The 22,166-nt window shown below is 37.1% G+C and overlaps 2 protein-coding genes across 7 annotated transcripts in view; one reads left to right on the forward strand and one right to left on the reverse strand.

Moving 5' to 3' along the window:
• Positions 1-1,268: 1,268 nt before the first annotated feature.
• rrn3 (RRN3 homolog, RNA polymerase I transcription factor) lies at positions 1,269-11,348 on the forward strand. The gene is made up of 18 exons (XM_051888061.1): positions 1,269-1,432; positions 1,640-1,758; positions 1,853-1,909; positions 2,284-2,373; positions 2,459-2,588; positions 2,679-2,738; positions 3,970-4,033; positions 4,111-4,180; positions 4,293-4,391; positions 4,470-4,562; positions 6,103-6,232; positions 7,031-7,161; positions 7,254-7,384; positions 7,610-7,794; positions 9,505-9,613; positions 9,705-9,857; positions 9,944-10,031; positions 10,458-11,348. Exons 2-18 carry the CDS (start codon positions 1,663-1,665, stop codon positions 10,608-10,610), a joined length of 1,839 nt encoding a protein of 612 aa, XP_051744021.1. The 5' UTR covers positions 1,269-1,432; positions 1,640-1,662; the 3' UTR covers positions 10,611-11,348.
• A 1,082-nt stretch (positions 11,349-12,430) lies between these two features.
• The window catches only part of si:dkeyp-72e1.9 (syntaxin-binding protein 4), a 53,999-nt gene continuing 44,263 nt past the window's right edge, over positions 12,431-22,166 (reverse strand). For 4 of the 6 annotated variants that reach the window (XM_051888060.1, XM_051888057.1, XM_051888056.1 and 1 more), the window contains exons 16-22: positions 21,819-21,884; positions 21,381-21,578; positions 19,170-19,286; positions 19,003-19,052; positions 18,790-18,920; positions 18,495-18,552; positions 12,431-13,772 (exon numbers count right to left, since the gene is read on the reverse strand). In XM_051888060.1, coding sequence (XP_051744020.1) covers positions 13,709-13,772; positions 18,495-18,552; positions 18,790-18,920; positions 19,003-19,052; positions 19,170-19,286; positions 21,381-21,578; positions 21,819-21,884 — 684 coding nt within the window. In that variant the 3' untranslated portion in view covers positions 12,431-13,708. The remainder of the gene's footprint in view (positions 13,773-18,494; positions 18,553-18,789; positions 18,921-19,002; positions 19,053-19,169; positions 19,287-21,380; positions 21,579-21,818; positions 21,885-22,166) is intronic. The other 2 variants (XM_051888059.1, XM_051888058.1) reach the window with 1 other exon arrangement.

A 22,166-nucleotide genomic window follows, 5' to 3' on the forward strand; every position in this document is an offset into this window, starting at 1 on the left:
CTTTTTCACAAGAGTTTACTAGATATTTTTGTTCAGCTTTCAGGTGGATTTATAGCTTTATTTTTTAAGTAATTTCAAAGGTGTTAATGCTCTGACACTGTTTAAAACTGCCTGTTTAAAACAATCGCACACTTAAGCTAAACCAAAGAATCTGGTCATGTTTATTGAGAGGTCTTTTCTTCCTAAACTTTGTTACAACATGGGACACTTAATATTTTATTCTACAATATGGGGGGAGTCTTCCAAAAGAACATGTTCTGCATATTTCATGGTAAAATGAAAAGGAAAAACATAAGAAATTACATTTTGTAGATTTTAAATGTGACAGTTTTCTAATCCTATGTGCCAGGGGTCTTCAATAAGGTGTCCACCAATTGTTTGATCTCACACAAATTGTACAAAAAATATTAAGGGAAATTTCACCGCCAAATTAAAACTCTGTCATTATTTACTCACCTTCATGTCCTTTCAAAACAAATGACTTTTTTTCTATGACTTTCTTTTGAGGAAATTTTGAGAAATGTCTGAGAAATGTAATTTTTTTCTTCTCTTTTTTTTGTCCATACATTGGAAGTAAATGATAATACGATTATATAGACGTTATAATATGCCAGGCTTAAAATTTGACTCTTGACAGTTTTATATAATAGCTATGTACACTGCCCGGCCAAAAATAGGCAAATACTTAAGAATCTAATACACGATCTTGACCAAAAATTGATGCACCTCTTGATGGAAATAACATCACAACATTTATTTCCATCAAGAGGTGCATCAATTTTTGGTCAAGATCTTGTATTGACAATGCAAGAGGCGAGCACTCTGTAAAGTCTCCTCCAGCACATCCCAAAGACATTGAATGAAAGGTCTGGACTCAGAGGTGCCAATTCATGTGTGAAAAATGATTCTTCATGCTCCCTCCCAACAATTCTTTCACAGTTTGAGCCTGATGAATCTTGACATTGTCATCCTGGAATATGGCCATGATGTGTCTTCATACATTGTTGTTTATGAAATGTAAAGCTACACACTCCATTTTTTAGGGTTAAAAGAACCGTTGCCAAATATATAACATGCTAGAAACATAATAATCACTGTAATAATGATCCATCCATAGATTCTTAAGTATGTGCCTATTAAAATCCAAAGAGCTACTTTTTTTTGGCCGGGAAATGTACTTGCTCCGTTCTAATGAGGAAACACAGGAAAGGCATTTATCGAGTCATTACACTTCAAACCACCAGGTGGCAGAACTTTTTGTTTCTAGAGCGCAACTGAACTAAACCGGCTAACGTTACTTCCGTAATAACAAAACAGCGGTATGAGAGCATCCGGTTGCGCAGAGCTCGGCATGGTTGCGCATGTGACTATTTTGATATCTCACCTATAATGCCTGATTTAATTATAACTTGTTTTGAATATACATTATTTGGTAAGTTGTCATCTATTAACTCGCCTGATATAGTCGTTTTAGTAACTACGTGCAGTCTTTAACCATCTTTATACAGCGTTTGTCTTTTTATTGTTGATTTTTTCTAGTGTATATGGAGGCAGCTGTTATATACTGAATGAATTGTGAAGCGGATGTCATTTGTCACATGTCATTGACTCTAATGTCTTTTTTATTTTATGTTCTCAGATTAAGAGTATTTGCGATACATAATGGAATTTGAGGGCAGAGATTTTCTCAATTCACCTCCAATGAAAACCGTGCGTTTTGGAGGCAATGTTGCCAATACTTTAGTTAAACTACAACAGGTAAGTACGGCCAGATTGTAAATACAATATAAAGCTAATAATAGATATCACTGTCTGTTAATCATGCCCTGACATGTCGATGTGACGTCTACAGGGCGACTCAAGTGACTACGAACTGATAAAACATCAACTCTCAGATCCTGATATTAAGGCAAGTATTGTTCTTAGCCTAATGGATATTTCAGGGTTCTCATGCTCAGAATTGTGTTTAGTTCAATGTTGACTCCATTCAGTTCAATAATAGTGCTAGTGTTGCAAAGTTCATCAATTATGAAATGAATTCAATTCAGCTATAAAACAATTTCAAGTCATAGTGATGTTTAGTAGTTTCTCTCGAGTCGCTTTTCAGTTAATTGGTCAAACAGACTCACAAATCAGCATTAATGATTCACTGGCAAATCCTTCTGAATCAAAATGATGTTTAAAAATCCTTATTTAGTAAGCACAAGTGATTGGTAATTCTGGAGTTTGTTTAAACATGCACATTAGAAATTTACTTCCTCATTATTATGTATCTCATTGTAGGATGCTCAAATTATCAGCTGGTTGCAGGAATTCAGGGTTTGTGTCACTCAACTCGGCAAGGATCATGAGCAATTAATACATGTTGTTTTGGTGAGTGAAACAGCAATATGTCACATGATAATCAAATACAGTCAGGACATTTTAGCTGTAACATATGAAATGTTTCCCCATACAGAAGCTACCATGGCTCGGTCGCAATCAGGCTGTCGTGGATGAATATCTGGCTTTTCTGAGTAATCTAGTGTCGGCCCAGACGGTTCATCTCAGAGCCTGTCTTGGAATGGTTGTCTCTAATTTTGCACCAAGTAAGATTTATTATGATTTCTTGTTAATGCTTCACAAAATTTTTTGTTCAGATCACTTAAACTCATGTTGTTTTTTGCCTTTTTCCCCAGAGAGAATAAGAATCCAGGAGGGAAATGTGGATTTTTCAGATTCTGATGACGAAGATGAAAGTTGGTGTATTTCGTTATATAACTTCTTATGTGCTATTAGGCCTGTCACGATTATTTAATTAATTGTATGATTGTGGTTATTCTATCTAATCGCAATTATTTGAGATAACTGCAATAATTGTTCGGTTGTACAGTTACATTTTTCCATCCAAATAATGGAAATTTAAGCACTTAAAAATACCATCAAAAGAACAGTGATAAAGTACACACATGATAGTCAAAGGTCTTCCTTCATATGAAATGAAGACTTGTGTGTTTAATCAGATGGCATTATATTATATTATAAATATTTATATTAATATTATTAAAAATTTATATAATTATTACTAAAAAAAAACAAACCTGTTACTAGTGATGGGAGAAACACAGCTTTTCGAAGCTTTGAATCAATTGAACCAAATGCTTCGCCAAATGATTCACTGTTTCGAAGCCGGTCAAAACAGTGTAAATGCAACAAAAACTCAGGCCAAACATGCATAAAACACCTTTTAAAAACCAATTTCAAGTGTTTTATTAAAAGTATTATCTATCAAATACAATTAACTAGTCATCTAATATCATTAAATATTAAGTGTCTGTGTAATATGTGTTCTTTTATCTTTTTTTAAGGGCTTGTTTTGTTTGTTCTATGGATGGTTTAGCTAAACAGGCCAATAAGAGACTTATTAACTACTATTGTTCCTTTTAATTATACAAATGTCTACAAGTGCATAAAACTGATCAGAGAGACACTTGTTCAAGGGTTCATCACTGGGGGGGTGAACCTCAGTGAATCCGCTTGATTCATGGGTTCACAGAGATCGCCCCCAGCGGTGAACCATTAAAACTGAAACGTTTCGAAACAGTTATGACGTAACGAAGCCATGTTTACTGAAATCACGTGACTTTGGCAGTTTGAAACACGCTCTGAACCAATGATTCGAAACAAAAAATTCATTAAGGTTTCTAAGCTTACACAGTTATTTGTATGACAATCGTCAGCACAAAATTTATGATCATGACAGGCCTTTTGACTATTGTTTTTGTTGATGTACCATTATATTATACTTTTATTCAGCAAGTACTCATTAAAATAAATTGATCAAAAGTGACAGTAAAGACATTTATAATGTTAAGCTTTGGTAAGCATAAGAGACTTCTTTCAAAAACATTAAAATATAATGCTCGCCTCAAACTTAATTAACCTTCTACTTCACTCCATAATTCACTGTTTCTTTTTAACTTCATGCAGATCTGCCGAAGACATTTGATCAGTGTCATCAAGCCTTACAGCTGATTACAAGATATGTCCCATCGTAAGTGTCTTACAAAACCCCCAAAAGCTTCTTTCAGTGTTTAGCAGTCACTAATAAACACTGCCTTGCTCTTTTAGAACCAGTCGATTCCTTATGCCAATCCTCTCTGAGAAGTTCCCTTTTGTGAAGAAGTCCTCCAGAACACTTGTGAGTTATTTGGAAAGGTTTTCCACAGCATTTAAATCCAGTATTTGAGTATAGTGATGTGATTATATGTTTGAATGTGATTGTGCTGAGACTGTGTTATCTGTCCACACAGGAGTGTTATGTGCACAACCTGTTGAGGGCTTCGGCCTACATCCCTGACCTGAGGAGAGACATCTTAGAGCTCATCATCAGCAAGATGCTCACGCTAGATGTAAGTGGCTTTTGTTCAAGCACTGTACTGATGTCTTTGCAACTGAGCAGATGTTTGACTGCTGGTTTTGACATTTAGGTTAGTGCACCACGGAGTGAGATTGAAGAAGTGGAAAGTGAAGCTCAGCAAGATATTAGTGAAGCACCGCAGGATGATTGCCTCTTCAACATGGTGAGTCCAAAACACTCCATAAAAGCACAAAAAGCCAAACGCAGATATACAGAACATACTCAGTGAGACAAATTTTAAGGGATAGTTCAGCAAAAATTAAGGATAAGTCATTATTTACTTACCCTCATGTCGTTCCAAACATCTATGATTGTCTTTCTTCTGTGTAATCTCGAAGAATGTATTGTATTCACTGTTTTACTTGCAGTGAATGTGGACTGGAACTTTCAAGCTTAAAAAAAAAAAGGCAAAATTTTCATAAAAGTAGTCTATATTAGCAGTCTTTAAAGGGGACCTGTTATGCCCCTTTTCACAAGATGTAATATAAGTCTCTGGTGTCCCCAGAATGTGTCTGTGAAGTTTCAGCTCAAAATACCCCACAGATCATTTATTATAGCTAGTCAAATTTGCCCTTATGTGTGAGCAAAAACACGCCATTTTTGTGTGTGTCCCTTTAAATGCAAATGAGCTGCTGCCCGTTTTCCAGAAGAGGGCGGAGCTTTAACAGCTCATGCTTCGGTTGCTCAACAACAACAAAGCTGGAGAATCTCACGCAGCTAAAATGAGGATTGTCAGTAACGGTGTTCAGCCTTACATTGTTCAAACTGGAGTCGGACACTGATGGAGAGACTCTTAGAATGCATCTGGATGTTTCTGAACGGTTAGTGGATAAATTTATGTTGTTGCTGTGAAGTTGATTCAACTCATCAACTAGCATGTGCCGTCATGTTAATATTTTGTGCAAAACCCAAATGGACGCCCACTATACATAGCGTACCAGTTTGCTAAACAGAGCCATACACACCAGACTAACGTTCTGTAAAATGCTGTGAATGGTCTAATATTTTTTTCCAAAATATTGCTCGACAGAAACACTTTTTTTTATCATCAAGCTTGCCAGGGTCAACTTGCAGGCTATCCAAGCTAACGAGACCCTTAATAGTGTTGTTCTCGTCTGTGCAGCCAACAACAGAAGAGTTAGCATGCTCTGCTCAAACTTTTGCCATGGCCTTAGAACTGGTACACTGTTTTTGCTTGAGAAAACAAAATGACGGCACCATGGGTGGAAACATACAAATTAAGGGGCAGTAATATTATAATAAGATCCCCTTCCTACTTCACAAGGGGAGCGAAATCTGAGCTGCTTTTTCACATGCTTACAGAGAAAGGCTTGCCAAAGTAAAGTTACTGGGTTTTCCTTTTTTACGTTTTCTGGGTTGGTAGATGCACCGGTGACCCGATTATAGCACTTAAACACGGAAAGTCCGATTTATAAGTTATGTAACCCTGCTCCTATCAAACAAACCTGAACCAGCTAATCAAGCTCTTCAGGATGACTTGATTGGTTGGATGAGGTTGGATGTAAACTTTGTGGGGCTAAGGGCCTCCTGGAGCAGGGTTGAAGACCTCTGGACTATACAACTTATTTTTGATAGCAAACCAGCAGTTTGTATCGGAAACAGGGCTAACTCATTCATATCCTAGTCTTTCTTTTAATGTTTTAATAGTCATAGATCTTACTCTTCTTATATGTTTTTTTCAGGATGAGGAAGAGGACTCGCCACTGAATTCAAGACCTGAAAGAGCTGTAATGGTCCATCCTGTGGCAGAGAAATTGGACACAATGATGACTGTCCTGCTGGCTTTCATTAAAGACATGTGCCATGTTAAAGGTCAGGACATTACCTTTTTTTTTTTTTTTAACTCAGTTGTGTTTTTTTTTTTTTTTTTTTTAAGGGCTGTTGGTCAGGAAGAATGTTTAATTGCAATTCAGTTAGCACATTCAGTCTTTATTTAGGGGAAAAAAAAAAAAAACCTTTCAAAGGTTTGGGGTGAGTACAATTTGTTTTTTGCATAAAATTAATTATTTTATTCAGTGAGGTCACATAAAATTGATCAAAAGTTACAGTAAAGGCATTTATATTGTTACAAAAGATTTTTGCTTCAAATAAATTAACATTCTATTCATCAAAGAATTAAAAAAAATGTATTACGATTTCCACAAAAATATTAAGCAACGCAACCATTTTCAAATTTGATGATGATGATAAAAATGTTTCTTGAGCATAAAGTTATCATATTAGAATGATTTCTGAAGGATCATGTGACACTGAAGACTGGAGTAATGATGCTGGAAATTCAGCTTTGTGTCACGGAAATAAATTACAGCTTAATACATATTAAAATGGAAAACAGTTATTTTAATAAAATATTTTGATTAAATAAATTCAGTCTTGTTGAGCAGAAGAGAGCCCCAAACTTTTTGAATGCCAATCAATGTGTAATGATTGTGTGAGTCAATTTGTGTGGATGACATTGCAGAATATATATACCTTCATGTAAGGAAGGGCATCAAAATGCACCAGCGTTAATCATATTTAATTCATGACATGCATTATTAATATATGCATTCATACATTAATTTTTCCTATTCATATATATTTATTTTTTTGTTGTTTCAATCTCATTAGGCTCTGTAGATATTGAGAAAACCAAAGCTCTGTACAGAGACCTGGTGTCCGTGTTTGATAAGGTGGTGCTTCCCACTCATGCTTCCTGTCACGTGCAGTACTACATGTTTTACCTGTGCAGCTTCCGTCTGGTGAGTTCCCACTTCTCTCTCATCCACAAACAAACAAACCAAAAAAAACAACATACCTAGACATCAAAAACTTTATGAATTTATTTTTTCAGGGTTTGGCTGAAGCTTTTTTGGATCATTTATGGAAGCTGTTACAAGGCCCCAACCAGCCTCCCATCCTGAGACAGGCCGCTGCTGGGTACATGGGCAGCTTCATGGCAAGAGCCAAGTTTTTGCCAGTATCGTACGTGACCTTATCATGCAGTTTATCCTATCTAATACATTGGAGTTCAATATTTAATCATCTTTCTTGGCAGTGGTTTGTTACCTCGATTAGGTAATTAAACATTAATGCCTCTTTGTTGGTATCTGGAAAAGAAAAAGGGTTTGATCGGACTCCTTTATTTGTCGAAACATAATTTGAAACCTACAAGTCAAAGCTGGTGCTGTAGAGTTTTCTCTTTTACAGGACAGTCAAGGCCTGTCTGGACCTGTTAGTTCCCTGGCTGCACCTTTACATTGACAGTCAGGACACAGGATCCAAAGCGTTTTGTGATGTCAGTCTACACGGCCCCTTTTATGCAGCCTGTCAGGCTGTGTTTTACACACTGATCTTCAGGCACAATGTCATTCTTGAGGGCAATCTAAAGAAAGGTCAGTACATGTGGAATTTACATGTTTTAACATGAAAATCATTTGATATGTGACCCTGGACCACAAAACCAGTCATAAGGGTCATACATCATCTGAAAAGCTGAATAAATAAGCTTTCCAGTGAAGTACAGTTTGTTAGGATAGGACGATATTTGTCCGAGATACAACTATTTGAAAATCTGGAATCTGAGGGTGCAAAAAAATATAAGTATTGAGAAAATTGCCTTTAAAGTTGTCCAAATGAAGTCCTTAGCAATGCATAATACTTAGAAAAATCATTTTTTTTATATATTTACAGTAGGAAATTTAGAAAATATCTTCATGGAACATGATCTTTACTTAATATCCTAATGATTTTTGGCATAAAAGAAAAATTAATAATTTTGACCCATACAATGTATTGTTGGCTATTGCTACAAATATACCTGTGCGACTTCTGACTGGTTTTGTGGTCCAGGGTCACATATAAGAAGTTTCATTAGTTTTATGTTGTGTTTCTTGCTCAGTTCAACAAATTTTTTATTTTTTTTGCCCTGATCTGTTAATTTATTAAAGAATGCATGCAAACAATGACCACTTTTAAGATGAGCATGTATTTTATTTTGAATCTCAAATTCATTTAGATATTTTGGGGGTCATAAAGTCAAAATGATAAAGTCAAAAACTATCCTGATAACATAATGCTTTTACACTAGCACTTTTGGTGCAAACCCGGGTTCAAATGATGTCAGAGTTCGGTTTGTTTGTTTGTATGATGTAAATGCGGGTGTGCATTTGCGAACCGTGCCCGAGTCTGCATAAAAAGGATGGTTTGGGGTCCGATTCATGTGAACTCCATTACGGTTTGCTGCTGATATGAACACAATCGTATTTAAATTGCAGAAGTGAACTGCTATTGATGAAGTTAGATTTCATAAAACTGTGCATTTGTGTGTTCTCACTCAATTTCCTGACACGCGTGACTGATGCACTGCGAGCAGAGAGACTTCAGCAGAAATGGACTCCTCCTGTGTTCTTTAGAACATTTGCAGTAGATTCAGTGAAGATAGACACAAGTGCCATTATGTGCTTATGCTTTGAAAACAAAACCAAAGGTTCAAAAATTCATATATAAATGTGAGCAACGCTATGGGGTCATAACAGCTGCTGCTTTGATGATGTAAACGCACCATGTTTCAGACCCAAGTAATACAGCAGGGGGAGGGGGAGCAAGCGAACTCTGGTTCGGACCAGGCAATGGAATCAAGTGAAAGCACCCTCAAAGATCAAAGTCCTTTCATTATTAAAATATTTGAACGAAAATGCTTTGTGTATTTAGTATCTGAAGAACATTTGTCTGCCAAATCAAAGTCGTGGTCCAACCAACATGCAGAAAAAAAGGGAAATGTTATAAAGAGGACCCTTACGGACCCTTGTGTCAAGGTCAATATGTCTTTTAAAATATCAGATAATTTGATATTTTTTACAGCAAGACAAGGTCAGTTCAGGTTGTAAAATGTTGTGCGACTCCCCCAAAAATTTTTTAATGTGGAATTAATACAAGCATGCTATTACTTTTTAATTTGAATGGCTGCACCACATGATCTTTTTAGTTTATATTTTTTCATTACTATTTGTAAAAGTTGTTTTATAAGAACTAACATGAATACATATCTAAGACCTTGACAAATGTGTTTTTAACTACATTTTTCTTTTCTGATTATTGTGCAGGGTTGGCGTATCTTCAGGGTTTGAATCTAGAGCGTATAGTGATGTGTCAGCTCAACCCTCTGAGGGTCTGTCTACCTGCTGTCACCAACATGTTTGCAGCCATCACCAGGTACAGCACAAGAGAGATCGTTAATCGGGTTACAAAGCTTTATGAAATAAAAGCATGACAAATGAGGGCAATTTCACCCGTCTGTTGGCAGGAAGTACCAGCTCGTGTTCTGTTACACCATCATCGAGCGGAACAACCGGCACTTGTTGCCAGTGGTGAGGAGTTCAGTGGGCGGCAACTCCGTGTCCACTAACACAAACCCTCTGGATACCTTCTTCCCTTTTGATCCATATCTTCTGAAAAGGTATTGAAGTCATGTCAATTTCTATCAATCTCAGCACTGGAATAATAGTTTACTAGCATTTTATTTCTTTATTAATTTTACAACAGCTCTGGAAAACTCATAGAGCCAATCTACCAGGTGTGGGAGGAGCCATCCGACTGTGTGATAGATGTGCCCAAAAAGGAAGTCAGAAAGGTGAGCATGACCCGCATTCACAGTGGCCACAAAGAGGATTTGGATACTTAAAATATTGATTTTTCTTCCCTATTGTGATGTATATCTGAGTGAAATGCTTCTCTAACAAGAAAATATGTTGGGCAGGACTTGATTTTGTCCTTGGGAAATTAGATGGTTGTAATGTCATGTGAGTGACAGGTTGTCCCGCCCTCACGCCAGTAAACAGATGTCGCTGCAAGAGGGAGGGGAAGTTATTTTAATTAAAGATTACGAGGGTACTTAAGATATGTGCATGGATAAATTATTTATAATAAATATAACAATATCCCATCCAAAGATTTGTTTTTTAAGCCACTTTGAAAAAACTATAAAAGGTGTCAAATTGATTTTTCATTAACTCATCTCAGAGAATATCTAATAACACTTTTTGATCTTGTCTCACAGGGGTCTATGGAGGAGGAAGATGACTTTCTGCATGGAGAAACACCTCATGGAGACTCAGTAGTGGGCATGACTCCAGGCTCTTATGACTCCCATCTGCACAGTCCACGGAGCGTGGGCTCTCCCCCCATCTCCTTCCTGCAGAGGCCTTTCTGATCCACCATTGTGGTGATCAGCTGGTCACAGATGGGCTGTTCAGCCCGAGTTCACACCATGAGGGGGCGCTCAAGGACTGCTTGTGTTAGTGCAGATCATACTGGAGCTCTAGACACACCAGCATTACTGACCCCAGTGTTTGTCAGTAGTTTTACTAAACCCTCTATTACACTTTAAGACTGCTTCATAAAATACAAATATGTGTTTGTTTGCATATTTTAACTATATTAGTAGTAAAATGAAAGAAACATTGCTTCTCAAGTAGACAGTCTGATGTTTTTTTTTTCTGTTTTCAGATTAATCTGTCAGAGACTATTGTAATTAAATTATCACTGAGATAATTTGAGATTATTTTTTTTTTTGTAATATTTTCAGCTTATTCTGAAATGATTGGAGAGGTTGGAATTGCCTGGGGGTGTGTTTCATTGGTAAATGGGGGTCATTTCCCATGTTAAGAGTTTGAGCTCTGACTAAACCGGTATCTGTTTGTACAAAATATTTTGTAGGAAACTGACTTGCAGAGAATACATTAATTTAAAGATGGAGTTATGTTTTATTGGTTGAAATTTTAATGGAATTATTGGGCTGTATGTCATATTATTCTGTTCAAAATTCACAGCGCACACAGTGAATGTTCTGAATGTTGTGTTTGTGCGACTCTCAAGAGTTTTGAAATTCGTACTCTTTAAGATAACGTTAAAATAGTCATGCTATCTTATTAAAATGTTGAAAATATGATCTAATTCTTGACTGTTTTTCTAAAGACTATTACTTTATTAAATGTTTATATATGGTCACACTTCAGATTAGGGTCCAATTCTCGCTATTAGCTAATTATTAACTACGACTCGCCTCAATAAACTCCTAATTACCGCTTAATAGTAGTTATAAAAGGTAGTTAAGTTTAGGTATTGGGTATGATTAAGGGATGTAGAATATGGTCATGCAGAACAAGGCATTAATAGGTGCTTTATTAGTACTAATAAATAGCCAATATCCTAGTAATATGTATGCTAATAAGCATCTAGTTAATGGTGAGAATTAGACCCTAAATTAAAGTTCTTACATGTATGTGTGTATATGTATATTTATTTTTTTGAAATAAATTCAGCAACGATGCATTAAATTGATTAAAAGTGATGGTAAAGAAATGTATAGTGTTACAAACAAATTGTTTTAAATGCTGTTCTTTTTGGTTTCCACAAAAATATTAAGCAGCACAACTGTTTTCAACATTGATTATAATTAGAAATGTTTCTTGAGCAATAAATCATCATATTAGAATGATTTCAGAATGATCATGTGACACTGAAGACTGGAGTAATGATGCTTTAACAGATTTAAATGCAAAACAGTTACTTTAAATTGTATTCATTTTTCACAATCTTACTGTTTTACTCTATTTTTGATCAAATAAATGCAGACGTGGACAGCAGAAGAGCTTCTTTTAAAAACATTTAAAAATCTTATTAACCCCAAAATTTTGAATGGTATATATAAAGATTACTGAAAGGGTCGAATTCAGAGATGCATCCTTAACAGAAACTGTACAGATGTGCATAGTCGTATCTTAAAAAAACCATGCAAGCTGTTGCAGATTACACAAGCATTAAAACTGTGTCAGCATGCAACCCTTGGTAGCCAAATAAATTTTAAAATATTGTATCAAAAATGTTCACTGTCACGCATGCAAAGCTATTCCTCCAGGCACACGAGCATGAGTGGATTTGAAAATAACAGACAAATCCTCTAGTATTTTAAGTGTCAAAGCCAAGCGTGTACCGAATTCACTGCAGATAGTCATACAAAACATACACATGAAACATTTGTTCTGACTTTAATAAAAACATTACAAGAAATATATTTAGGCCACACATATGATGCGATCTAGTTAAATCACAGGACTACATGTCAGCATTTGTAGAGCATGAGCTGTTATTAATATCAACAAACATCTGCACAATTGTACACCTCTGTCCTCAGGAAATGAATGATACCAGCTTATTACACATTGATATAGGTGACTGTAGATCCTATACGCCAAGACAAAACAGCCGAATACAGTGTGCTCATGAAAACAGTAACCCGAACCATGTGCATTGTTCAGCTGAATGGATGCATTCGGGGTGGAACGCTGCAATATGACCCCATTACTTGATTCTAGTGCCATGACAACCAAAATCCCCCTTAGAACTATCAGTATAGTCACGAGGACGCTAAGATGGAGCAAAGTTACTGTCCATCACAGAAACAAGACACGAAGGATCCCCCCTAAAGCACTTAACAGACCATACCTGATAGTAGTGCGGTGGATCCTGGGTGACATTGGACCGATCTGTACTGCAAATGCGTCCGAGCACAGACTGGCGTGTTCGGCAAATACATGAAGAAGACATCGAAGGGTTCGACGGCAAGATTTACAAGGTTTATGACGGCAAACGCCCAAGTACTTAGAAGCGAGCATGTCTATGTGTCTCTGCATAATAAAAGTTTCGGACTGAAAATATAAAATCTTCAAAACGTCATAGCACTTCTCAGAACAGATACAAATAAGCATCATATCAAATGATGAAGAGTGGGGACTGTCCCAAAAATCCCTAAATGAAATGTAATACATGTACTGTTTAATATACCTAACTCTAATAGAGAGGTCAGCTGCACAGCCACATGTGTATTCATAAAAGTTGTTGAGTGGGGAGATATACATCTGAATGCGCTTTCTCATTCTGAAGAGATCATCTTCATCTGCTCTAAAAGTGTTTTGCACGGCACATGCTTGAAATCGCATTTGAGCATATCAAAGTCACCTCTGCTGTTAATGGTGAAATTGTGTTCCAGACTTCAATCCCCTTGGTTGGTTTCTGCCTTTACATTATGACACTGAGTAATGCTACATGTTAAATATGTACATGGACGGCTTTAAAAAATGAGTATCAGTTTGATCAGTAGAGCTCAGGCCTCTGATATCACTCGAACAATAAACTGAAGGAGTAAAAACCACACTGCAAAACTTCACAGTCTCTTATTTTCCACAGTATAGTTTCAGTTCAACCTTGATGTTCTGAACGAGCGCAGTTCGTCTGTCTGTCCCAGATGCTCTACTGACCTCTCCGCTTTACTGCAGGACCCGCGAGGACAGGAGGTTGTGGCCAATGTGTGAGGCTACAGGAAAAAAAAAAGCATGATTGTAGGTTATGTGTGGCACTGCATAAGTCTATAATATTCTACTGTAAATATGATACTGAATCTGAAAAATTAGCATGTTTACGAGTGCATTCTGTTCAAAAGTCATAGGCTATATTCCCTTCAGAGGACAGCTTCCACAGCAAAAGCTTCAGAGGTTAAAAGGGGGCAAAACTAACACTCATTCGGAGCAGTGTTACGTCACACAATGACTAACACTATTGGACACCAGTTGTATCTTTGAATATATATATATATACAGTGGGTACGGAAAGTATTCAGACCCCCTTAAATTTTTCACTCTTGTTATATTGCAGCCATTTGCTAAAATCATTTAAGTTAATTTTTTTTCCTCATTAATGTACACACAGCACCCCAAATTGACAGAAAAACACAGAATTGTTGACATTTTTGCAGATTTATTAAAAAAGAAAAACTGAAATGTCACATGGTCCTAAGTATTCAGACCCTTTGCTGTGACACTCATATATTTAACTCAGGTGCTGTCCGTTTCTTCTGATCATCCTTGAGATGGTTCTACACCTTCATTTGAGTCCAGCTGTGTTTGATTATACTGATTGGACTTGATTAGGAAAGCCACACACCTGTCTATATAAGACCTTACAGCTCACAGTGCATGTCAGAGCAAATGAGAATCATGAGGTCAAAGGAACTGCCTGAAGAGCTCAGAGACAGAACTGTGGCAAGGCACAGATCTGGCCAAGGTTACAAAAAAATTTCTGCTGCACTTAAGGTTCCTAAGAGCACAGTGGCCTCCATAATCCTTAAATGGAAGATGTTTGGGACGACCAGAACCCTTCCTAGAACTGGCCGTCCGGCCAAACTGAGCTATCGGGGGAGAAGAGCCTTGGTGAGAGAGGTAAAGAAGAATCCAAAGATCACTGTGGCTGAGCTCCAGAGATGCAGTCGGGAGATGGGAGAAAGTTGTAGAAAGTCAACCATCACTGCAGCCCTCCACCAGTCGGGGCTTTATGGCAGAGTGGCCCGACGGAAGCCTCTCCTCAGTGCAAGACACATGAAAGCCCGCATGGAGGACTCCAAGATGGTGAGAGATAAGATTCTCTGGTCTGATGAGACCAAGATAGAACATTTTGGCCTTAATTCTAAGCGGTATGTGTGGAGAAAACCAGGCACAGCTCATCACCTGTCCAATACAGTCCCAGCAGTGAAGCATGGTGGTGGCAGCATCATGCTGTGGAGGTGTTTTTCAGCTGCAGGGACAGGACGACTGGTTGCAATCGAGAGAAAAAATGAACGCGGCCAAGTACAGAGATATCCTGGACGAAAACCTTCTCCAGAGTGCTCAGGACCTCAGACTGGGCCGAAGGTTTACCTTCCAACAAGACAATGACCCTAAGCACACAGCTAAAATAACGAAGGAGTGGCTTCACAACAACTCCGTGACTGTTCTTGAATGGCCCAGCCAGAGCCCTGACTTAAACCCAATTGAGCATCTCTGGAGAGACCTAAAAATGGCTGTCCACCAACGTTTACCATCCAACCTGACAGAACTGGAGAAGATCTGCAAGGAGGAATGGCAGAGGATCCCCAAATCCAGGTGTGAAAAACTTGTTGCATCTTTCCCAAAAAGACTCATGGCTGTATTAGATCAAAAGGGTGCTTCTACTAAATACTGAGCAAAGGGTCTGAATACTTAGGACCATGTGATATTTCAGTTTTTCTTTTTTAATAAATCTGCAAAAATGTCAACAATTCTGTGTTTTTCTGTCGATATGGGGTGCTGTGTGTACATTAATGAGGAAAAAAATTGAACTTAAATGATTTTAACAAATGGCTGCAATATAACAAAGAGTGAAAAATTTAAGGGGGTCTGAATACTTTCCGTACCCACTGTATGTATATATATATATATATATATATATATAAAATAGTACCGGTCAAAATTTTTGGACACATTACTATTTTTAAATACACTGATTATTATCAGTGTTGGAAGCAGTTTTGCTGCTGAATGTTTTTTTGGAAACAGTGATACTTTTTTCAGGATTCACTGATAAATAAAAAGTAAAAAAGAACAGCATTTATTCAAAATAGAAATATTTCATAACAAGTCTTTACTATCACTTTTTATCAATTTAACACATCCTTGCTGAATAAACGTATTAAAAACTTTTTAAAAAATGACTGACCCCATACTTTTGAATGGTAGTGTATATTGTGACAAAAGATTTCTATTTTAAATAAATGCTGTTTTTTTTTTTTACTTTTTATTCATCAAAGAATCCTGAAAAAAGTATCACAGGTTATGAAAAAATACAATCCGAATTCCGGAAAAGTTAGGACGTTTTTTAAATTTGAATAAAATTAAAACTAAAACACTTTCAAATCCCATAAGCCAATATTTTATTCACAATAGAACATAGATAACATAACAAATGTTTAAACTGAGAAATTTTACAATTTTACGCACAAATTGAGCTCATTTCAAATTTGATGCCTACTACAGGTCTCAAAATAGTTGGAACAGGGGCATGTTTACCATGGTGTAGCATCTCCTCTTCTTTTCAAAACAGTTTGAAGACGTCTGGACATCGAGGTGTTTCTGGTGTTGGAATTTGGTCCCATTCTTTCCTGATATAGGTTTCCAGCTGCTGAAGAGTTCGTGGTCGTCTTCGACGTATTTTTCGTTTAATGATGCGCCAAATGTTCTCTATAGGTGAAAGATCTGGACTGCAGGCAGGCCAATTCAGCACTCGGACTCTTCTACGACGAAGCCATGCTGTTGTAATAGCTGCAGTATGTGGTTTTGCATTGTCCTGCTGAAACACACAAGGCCTTCCCTGAAATAGACGTCATCTGGAAACCTTTATATACCTTTCAGCATTCATAGTGCCTTCTAAAACATGCAAACTGCCCATACCGTATGCACTTATGCACCCCCATACCATCAGAGATGCTGGCTTTTGAACTGAACGCTGATAACACGCTGGAAGGTCTCCCGGAGGACAAGGCGTCAAATTTGGACTCATCTGACCATAGAACACGTTTCCACTTTGAAACAGTCCATTTTAAATGAGCCTTGGCCCACAGGACACGATGGTGCTTCTGGACCATGTTCACATATGGCTTCCTTTTTGCATGATAGAGCTTTAGTTGGCATCTGCAGATGGCACGACGGATTGTGTTTACTGACAGTGGTTTCTGAAAGTATTCCTGGGCCCATTTAGTAATGTCATTGACACAATCATGCCGATGAGTGATGCAGTGTCGTCTGAGGGCCCGAAGACCACGGGCATCCAATAAAGGTCTTCGGCCTTGTCCCTTACGTACTGAGATTTCTCCAGTTTCTCTGCATCTTTTGATCATGTTATGCACTGTAGATGATGAGATTTGCAAAGCCTTTGCAATTTGACGTTGAGGAACATTGTTTTTAAAGTATTCCATGATCTTTTTACGCACTCTTTCACAGCTCTGCCCATCTTTACTTGAAAGACTCTGCCTCTCTAAGACATCCCTTTTATAGCTAATCATGTTACAGACCTGATATCAATTAACTTAATTAGTTGCCAGATGTTCTCCCAGCAGAATCTTTTCAAAATTTCTTGCTTTTTCAGCCATTTATTGCCCCCGTGCCAACTTTTTTGAGACCTGTAGCAGGCAGCAAATTTGAAATGAGCTCATTTAGTGGATAAAAGTGTAAAATTTCTCAGTTTAAACATTTGTTATGTTATCTATGTTCTATTGTAAATAAAATATTGGCTCATGTGATTTGAAAGTCTTTTAGTTTTCATTTTATTCAAATTTAAAAAAAAACGTCCCAACTTTTCCAGAATTCGGGTTGTATTAAGCAGCACAAACTGTTTCCAACATTGATAATAAATCATCATATTAGAATGATTTCTGAAGGATCATGTGACACTGAAGACTGGTGTAATGGCTGATGAAAATTCAGCTTTGCATCACAGAAATAAATTACATTTTAAAGTAAATTAAAAGAGAAAAACATTATTTTAAAATTTTAATATTATTTCACAATATTACTGTTTTTTTCTGTATTTTGATCAAATAAATGCAGCCTTGATGAGCATAAGAGACTTCTTTCAAAAACATTAAAAATAGTAATGTGTCCAAACTTTTGACCGGTATTGTATGTGTGTGTGTGAGTGGTTTGTATGGTTCAAATATATATATATGGTTCTTAGTTCAAAAGTTTACCAGTAAACAAATGTATATAGAGTATGTGATGCAGTAAACGACACAACAAAAATCCATTTAAAATTTCAGAATGATAATTCAAGACTATAAAAAAAAATGCAGAAGTGAAGGGTCATTACAGCCTTTTAATTTCCAGAATGCAAAGAATCTTGTGTGTGAAGCATTCATCGTTTTTGTTTCAAAGGACCTTTTGAAATGCACCTTTGAGCACTTCTGTTTGGATAGACCCTATGACAAGGCCCTGATTGATCTCCTTTCAAAATGCCATAATTAATGCCATTTAAAACATTAGTTTGAAAAAATGAGACATGTGACACCTGCATTGGTGTTTTTCTAAATTCCTTGTCAAACTGCATAACTGACAGACTTTGCAAGGCCAGCAGTTATAGTGAAGGGTTTTGTGGCAGAGAAATGAACGTTTGGCCTGAGCTAAACTCAGCTGACAGCAGCAGTTGAAGGGGAGAATGCTGATTGCTTCATAACACAACAAAAACAGGCACTCACTCTGAATCACAGTCCTCTTCGGCCTTCACAACGCATCCCTCAACGTACTGCGGTAATGCTGCAAAACAACCAAACATTCTGTGAATAATGATGACATCACAGATGTAATAAAACAAGTTCAAATGAGTTAATTAGATCAAAAAGTCCGGAAACTGTCCCATTGTGCCAGATTATTTAAAACACACTCCACTCAAACAGGGCTTTAAACAGTCAGACTGAAAGAGAGAAGCTTTGAGCAGCCACTCAGATTAGACGCCCAGAACTGTTGATGATCTAGTGCACATTTCTGACTTACTGTGATCCTCAGTGCAAAGTGAGCAGACACCATCCACAAGCTCTTTGGCCTCAGCTGCGAGCTGGCAGGCAGGGTCGGGGATCGGGGAGGGTGTATCGGGGCTGTCATTCGCTGGAGATGCCCGTGTACTCCTGTAGGATGAGTAGGAGATGTCATGATCACTGATAAGGGTGACCACTGCAACTTTTAACATGTCAGGCTTGAGAAACTTACCCGTTTTCAATCCCAAATAAGCTGGTGTTGGTGAGAACTTTGTGGACATTCTGTAAAAACAGAGTGCAAATTATAAACTTGGATGTTTTTAGTGTTTTGAGGGATCACTGATACCTAGATACAACAGATCACAACAGATTTTAAGTCAAAAAGTGGTTTGTGTTTACCTGGGCAAAGCCAAGGAGCTTCTTGTTGGAAATCTCCAGGTGTTTCCGTGTGAGTTCAGACTTTCTCAACTGGCTGTCAATGACGGTGAGCCTTCTGTTCAGGTCTATCACATCCTCCTGTGAAAAAAATGGCCTTTAAAACTGGTGTTGGTGTTGTGAACTAGGGGACATTTACACAATACCGTTTTCTAACTAAAAACAGAAAACTTTTTATGCGTTTTGGCTGTTCATTTACATGACAATGGTGTTTTGGGGGCCTGAAAACACAAACTTTTGAAAACAGGTTTTAAAGTTCAAGTTTTTGAAAATGATATTGTTATCATTTCCATGAATCTGGTGACGTCATATTACGTGTTCAGTCTATAGACATGCACGATTACTTGACAACCAAAACACTACAGGCGGACTACAGGACTGTGTTTGTGTTGCTCAAGATACTGAGTTTATTAAAACTTCTCCAGCAAAGTGTAGATTTACTGTTTGTATTCACCACTCTGTAGAAAAATGTGTATGTGCGCAGTAGGCATGTGACGCTATCAAATTTTCATGTTGCGATAATTGCTGAAGCTTTTATCACGGTATACAGTATTATCACGATATTGAAAAAAGTTGCAAAAAAAGTGTTGGCATAACAAGTTTAAGAACTCTTGCTCTTATAACAAAAAGAACTCTGAATGTTTAAATATAATAACGCAATACACAAAAAAGTTTAAGTAAAATTTTCAAACAGATTTAAGTGCAAAATAATTATAAAGAACAACAGGTAACACTTTACAATAAGGTGTCATTTTTTTAACGTTAGTTAATGCATTAACTAAGATTGAGCAATAGCTACATTTGTTACAGAAGGCATTATTGTTTGTTAATGTTAGTTAAGAAACACAACTGATCATTGTCAAGTATTAAGTATTTGGTGCTATGATGAACAACACTGCGAATACAAAAAAAATTGAATGGCTGTTTGAAGCATTTTAAAAACTGTTCAGTAGTGCAGCTGCTTTGTTTACTGGGTTTCCGGGGTAACCGCTGCATTTCTGCTGTTCCATCAGCGCTCTCTGCTGTCAGAGAGTGAACGTGCACTTTCATTCAGTGCGTCTCCTTCACTCGTTCCGCCATGTGCTTCTCGTGCACGTTGGGCTTGTTTACATCTGAGTGCGCGTGTCCCTTTGACGCAGAATACAGCGGTGTTGTGCATTTTATACGGTTGATGAGGAAAGTATTCTTAAAATGCATTATAAAAATTTTAATAATTGGTAATAAATTATTATTTACGGTATTTTGAAGTGCCCACGATAACAATATGGTGCATATTCATTATCGTGATATATCGTATTACCGGACACCATCCACAAGCTCTTTGGCCTCAGCTGCGAGCTGGCAGGCAGGGTCGGGGATCAGGGGAGGGTGTATCGGGGCTGTCATTCACTGGAGATGCCCGTGTACTCCGTGTATTACCGAATATCGGCACATGTCTAGTGCGCAGGCGCATAGTGTTTCTTGACAAAGTGACATCGCCAACTATTGGCCTGGCAGCATAATACAGCGTTTTTAGTATTTTCTTTTCTTTTTAGTCTTTTAGTCAAGTCTTTTCAAAGATCCATTTGAACGGGGATCGTTTTAACAATGCTGTCGTCTGTACACAAAACTTTTCAAGACCGCGAAGGAACTGTTGTACACTGTACACTGTTGTCATGTAAATGTATCCATAAACTATTAAAATAATTTTCGTTGATTGAAATAAAGCTGACATAAAATAGAATATACTTCTTAGAAGAAAAACTTCAGAAAAAAATCTGAAATGTTGGCAACTAAAGCAAAATAAAATCAGTTTTAGCTGAAGTATAAAATTACTAAAACTAAAAAGTGAAATAAAAAATAAATAGAAGCTAAATAGAAATATTAAAAAAAACTAATAAAAATGACAAAAAAGCACAAATAAAATTACTAAAACAAACTAAAATTAAAATTGAAAAAGTAAAAAATAAAAGCTAATTTAAAATATTCATAAATACTATAATACTGTATAAATAATACTAAAATAGCACTGTTTAAAGTGTTCATCACAAACAGGACTGTGTTGTATTAGATAACAATCACCTGGCAACTCATTCCAAAAAGTTTTCAGTCATTGCATCATCTTGTAAATTTCTTACAAATAATATGAATAATTCTTCAGCAAACAGAGAGATGTGATGAAAGAGGAACATTTACCTTAGTAGCCTCAAGTCCTCTCTGTTTCTTTCCGGCTAGCTGGTTCTTCAGATCTTTGATTTCAGCCTCCAGGAGCTGAATGACCTCCTCATAGTCCTGTTCGGCACTGTTAGTCTGTCTCTGAACAGCCTCTGCTACCTGCAGCTTACTCTTCAGACACTTATTCTCCTCCACTGTAGCCGTGGCCTTCTGTTTCATCCACACACGGAAATAAGGGAACACACAAATTGACGGGTGGATAAATGTCTTAAATGCTCAGATGCTCATGTTGTGATAGTATATATTTGGTATGCACAAATATAATGAGGTAAACTGGGCATCACAAAGTGTCGATGTATTAAATCAGCTCTCATGCCTCTTAATACTTGGATGTCATATTTTGAGGCATTTAAGATTAGTCACACTGAAGAAATTTATTTGAGACTCCCCAGGCTTTACCTCAGCCGTCTTCTGCAGTTCCTCCTCCAGAGTCTTCTTACTGTCTTCTGTGTCTTTCAGTAACACCTGAGAGCAATGCAATGGATGTTCATGTCACAAAATCTTTCGTCACAGATGTTCAGCTCTGTCTTGTACATGACACGTGGAAGAAAAATAGATATTGTGGCCACAAATTAAGAATTTGATCCCACAACTTATTAATTTGTGGCCACATTGTACTAATTTGTACTCTTGTTTTAATTTAGTTAAACCATGGCCACAATTTGCCCAACATCAGGAAATAAATCATTTGTTGTAGCCACGATATCATTTGTTGTGGCCCTGCATGTCATGTGTGGGGCCTTGTAG

The sequence above is a fragment of the Ctenopharyngodon idella genome, chromosome 3 (assembly GCF_019924925.1).
Source record: "Ctenopharyngodon idella isolate HZGC_01 chromosome 3, HZGC01, whole genome shotgun sequence".
NCBI lineage: Eukaryota > Metazoa > Chordata > Actinopteri > Cypriniformes > Xenocyprididae > Ctenopharyngodon > Ctenopharyngodon idella.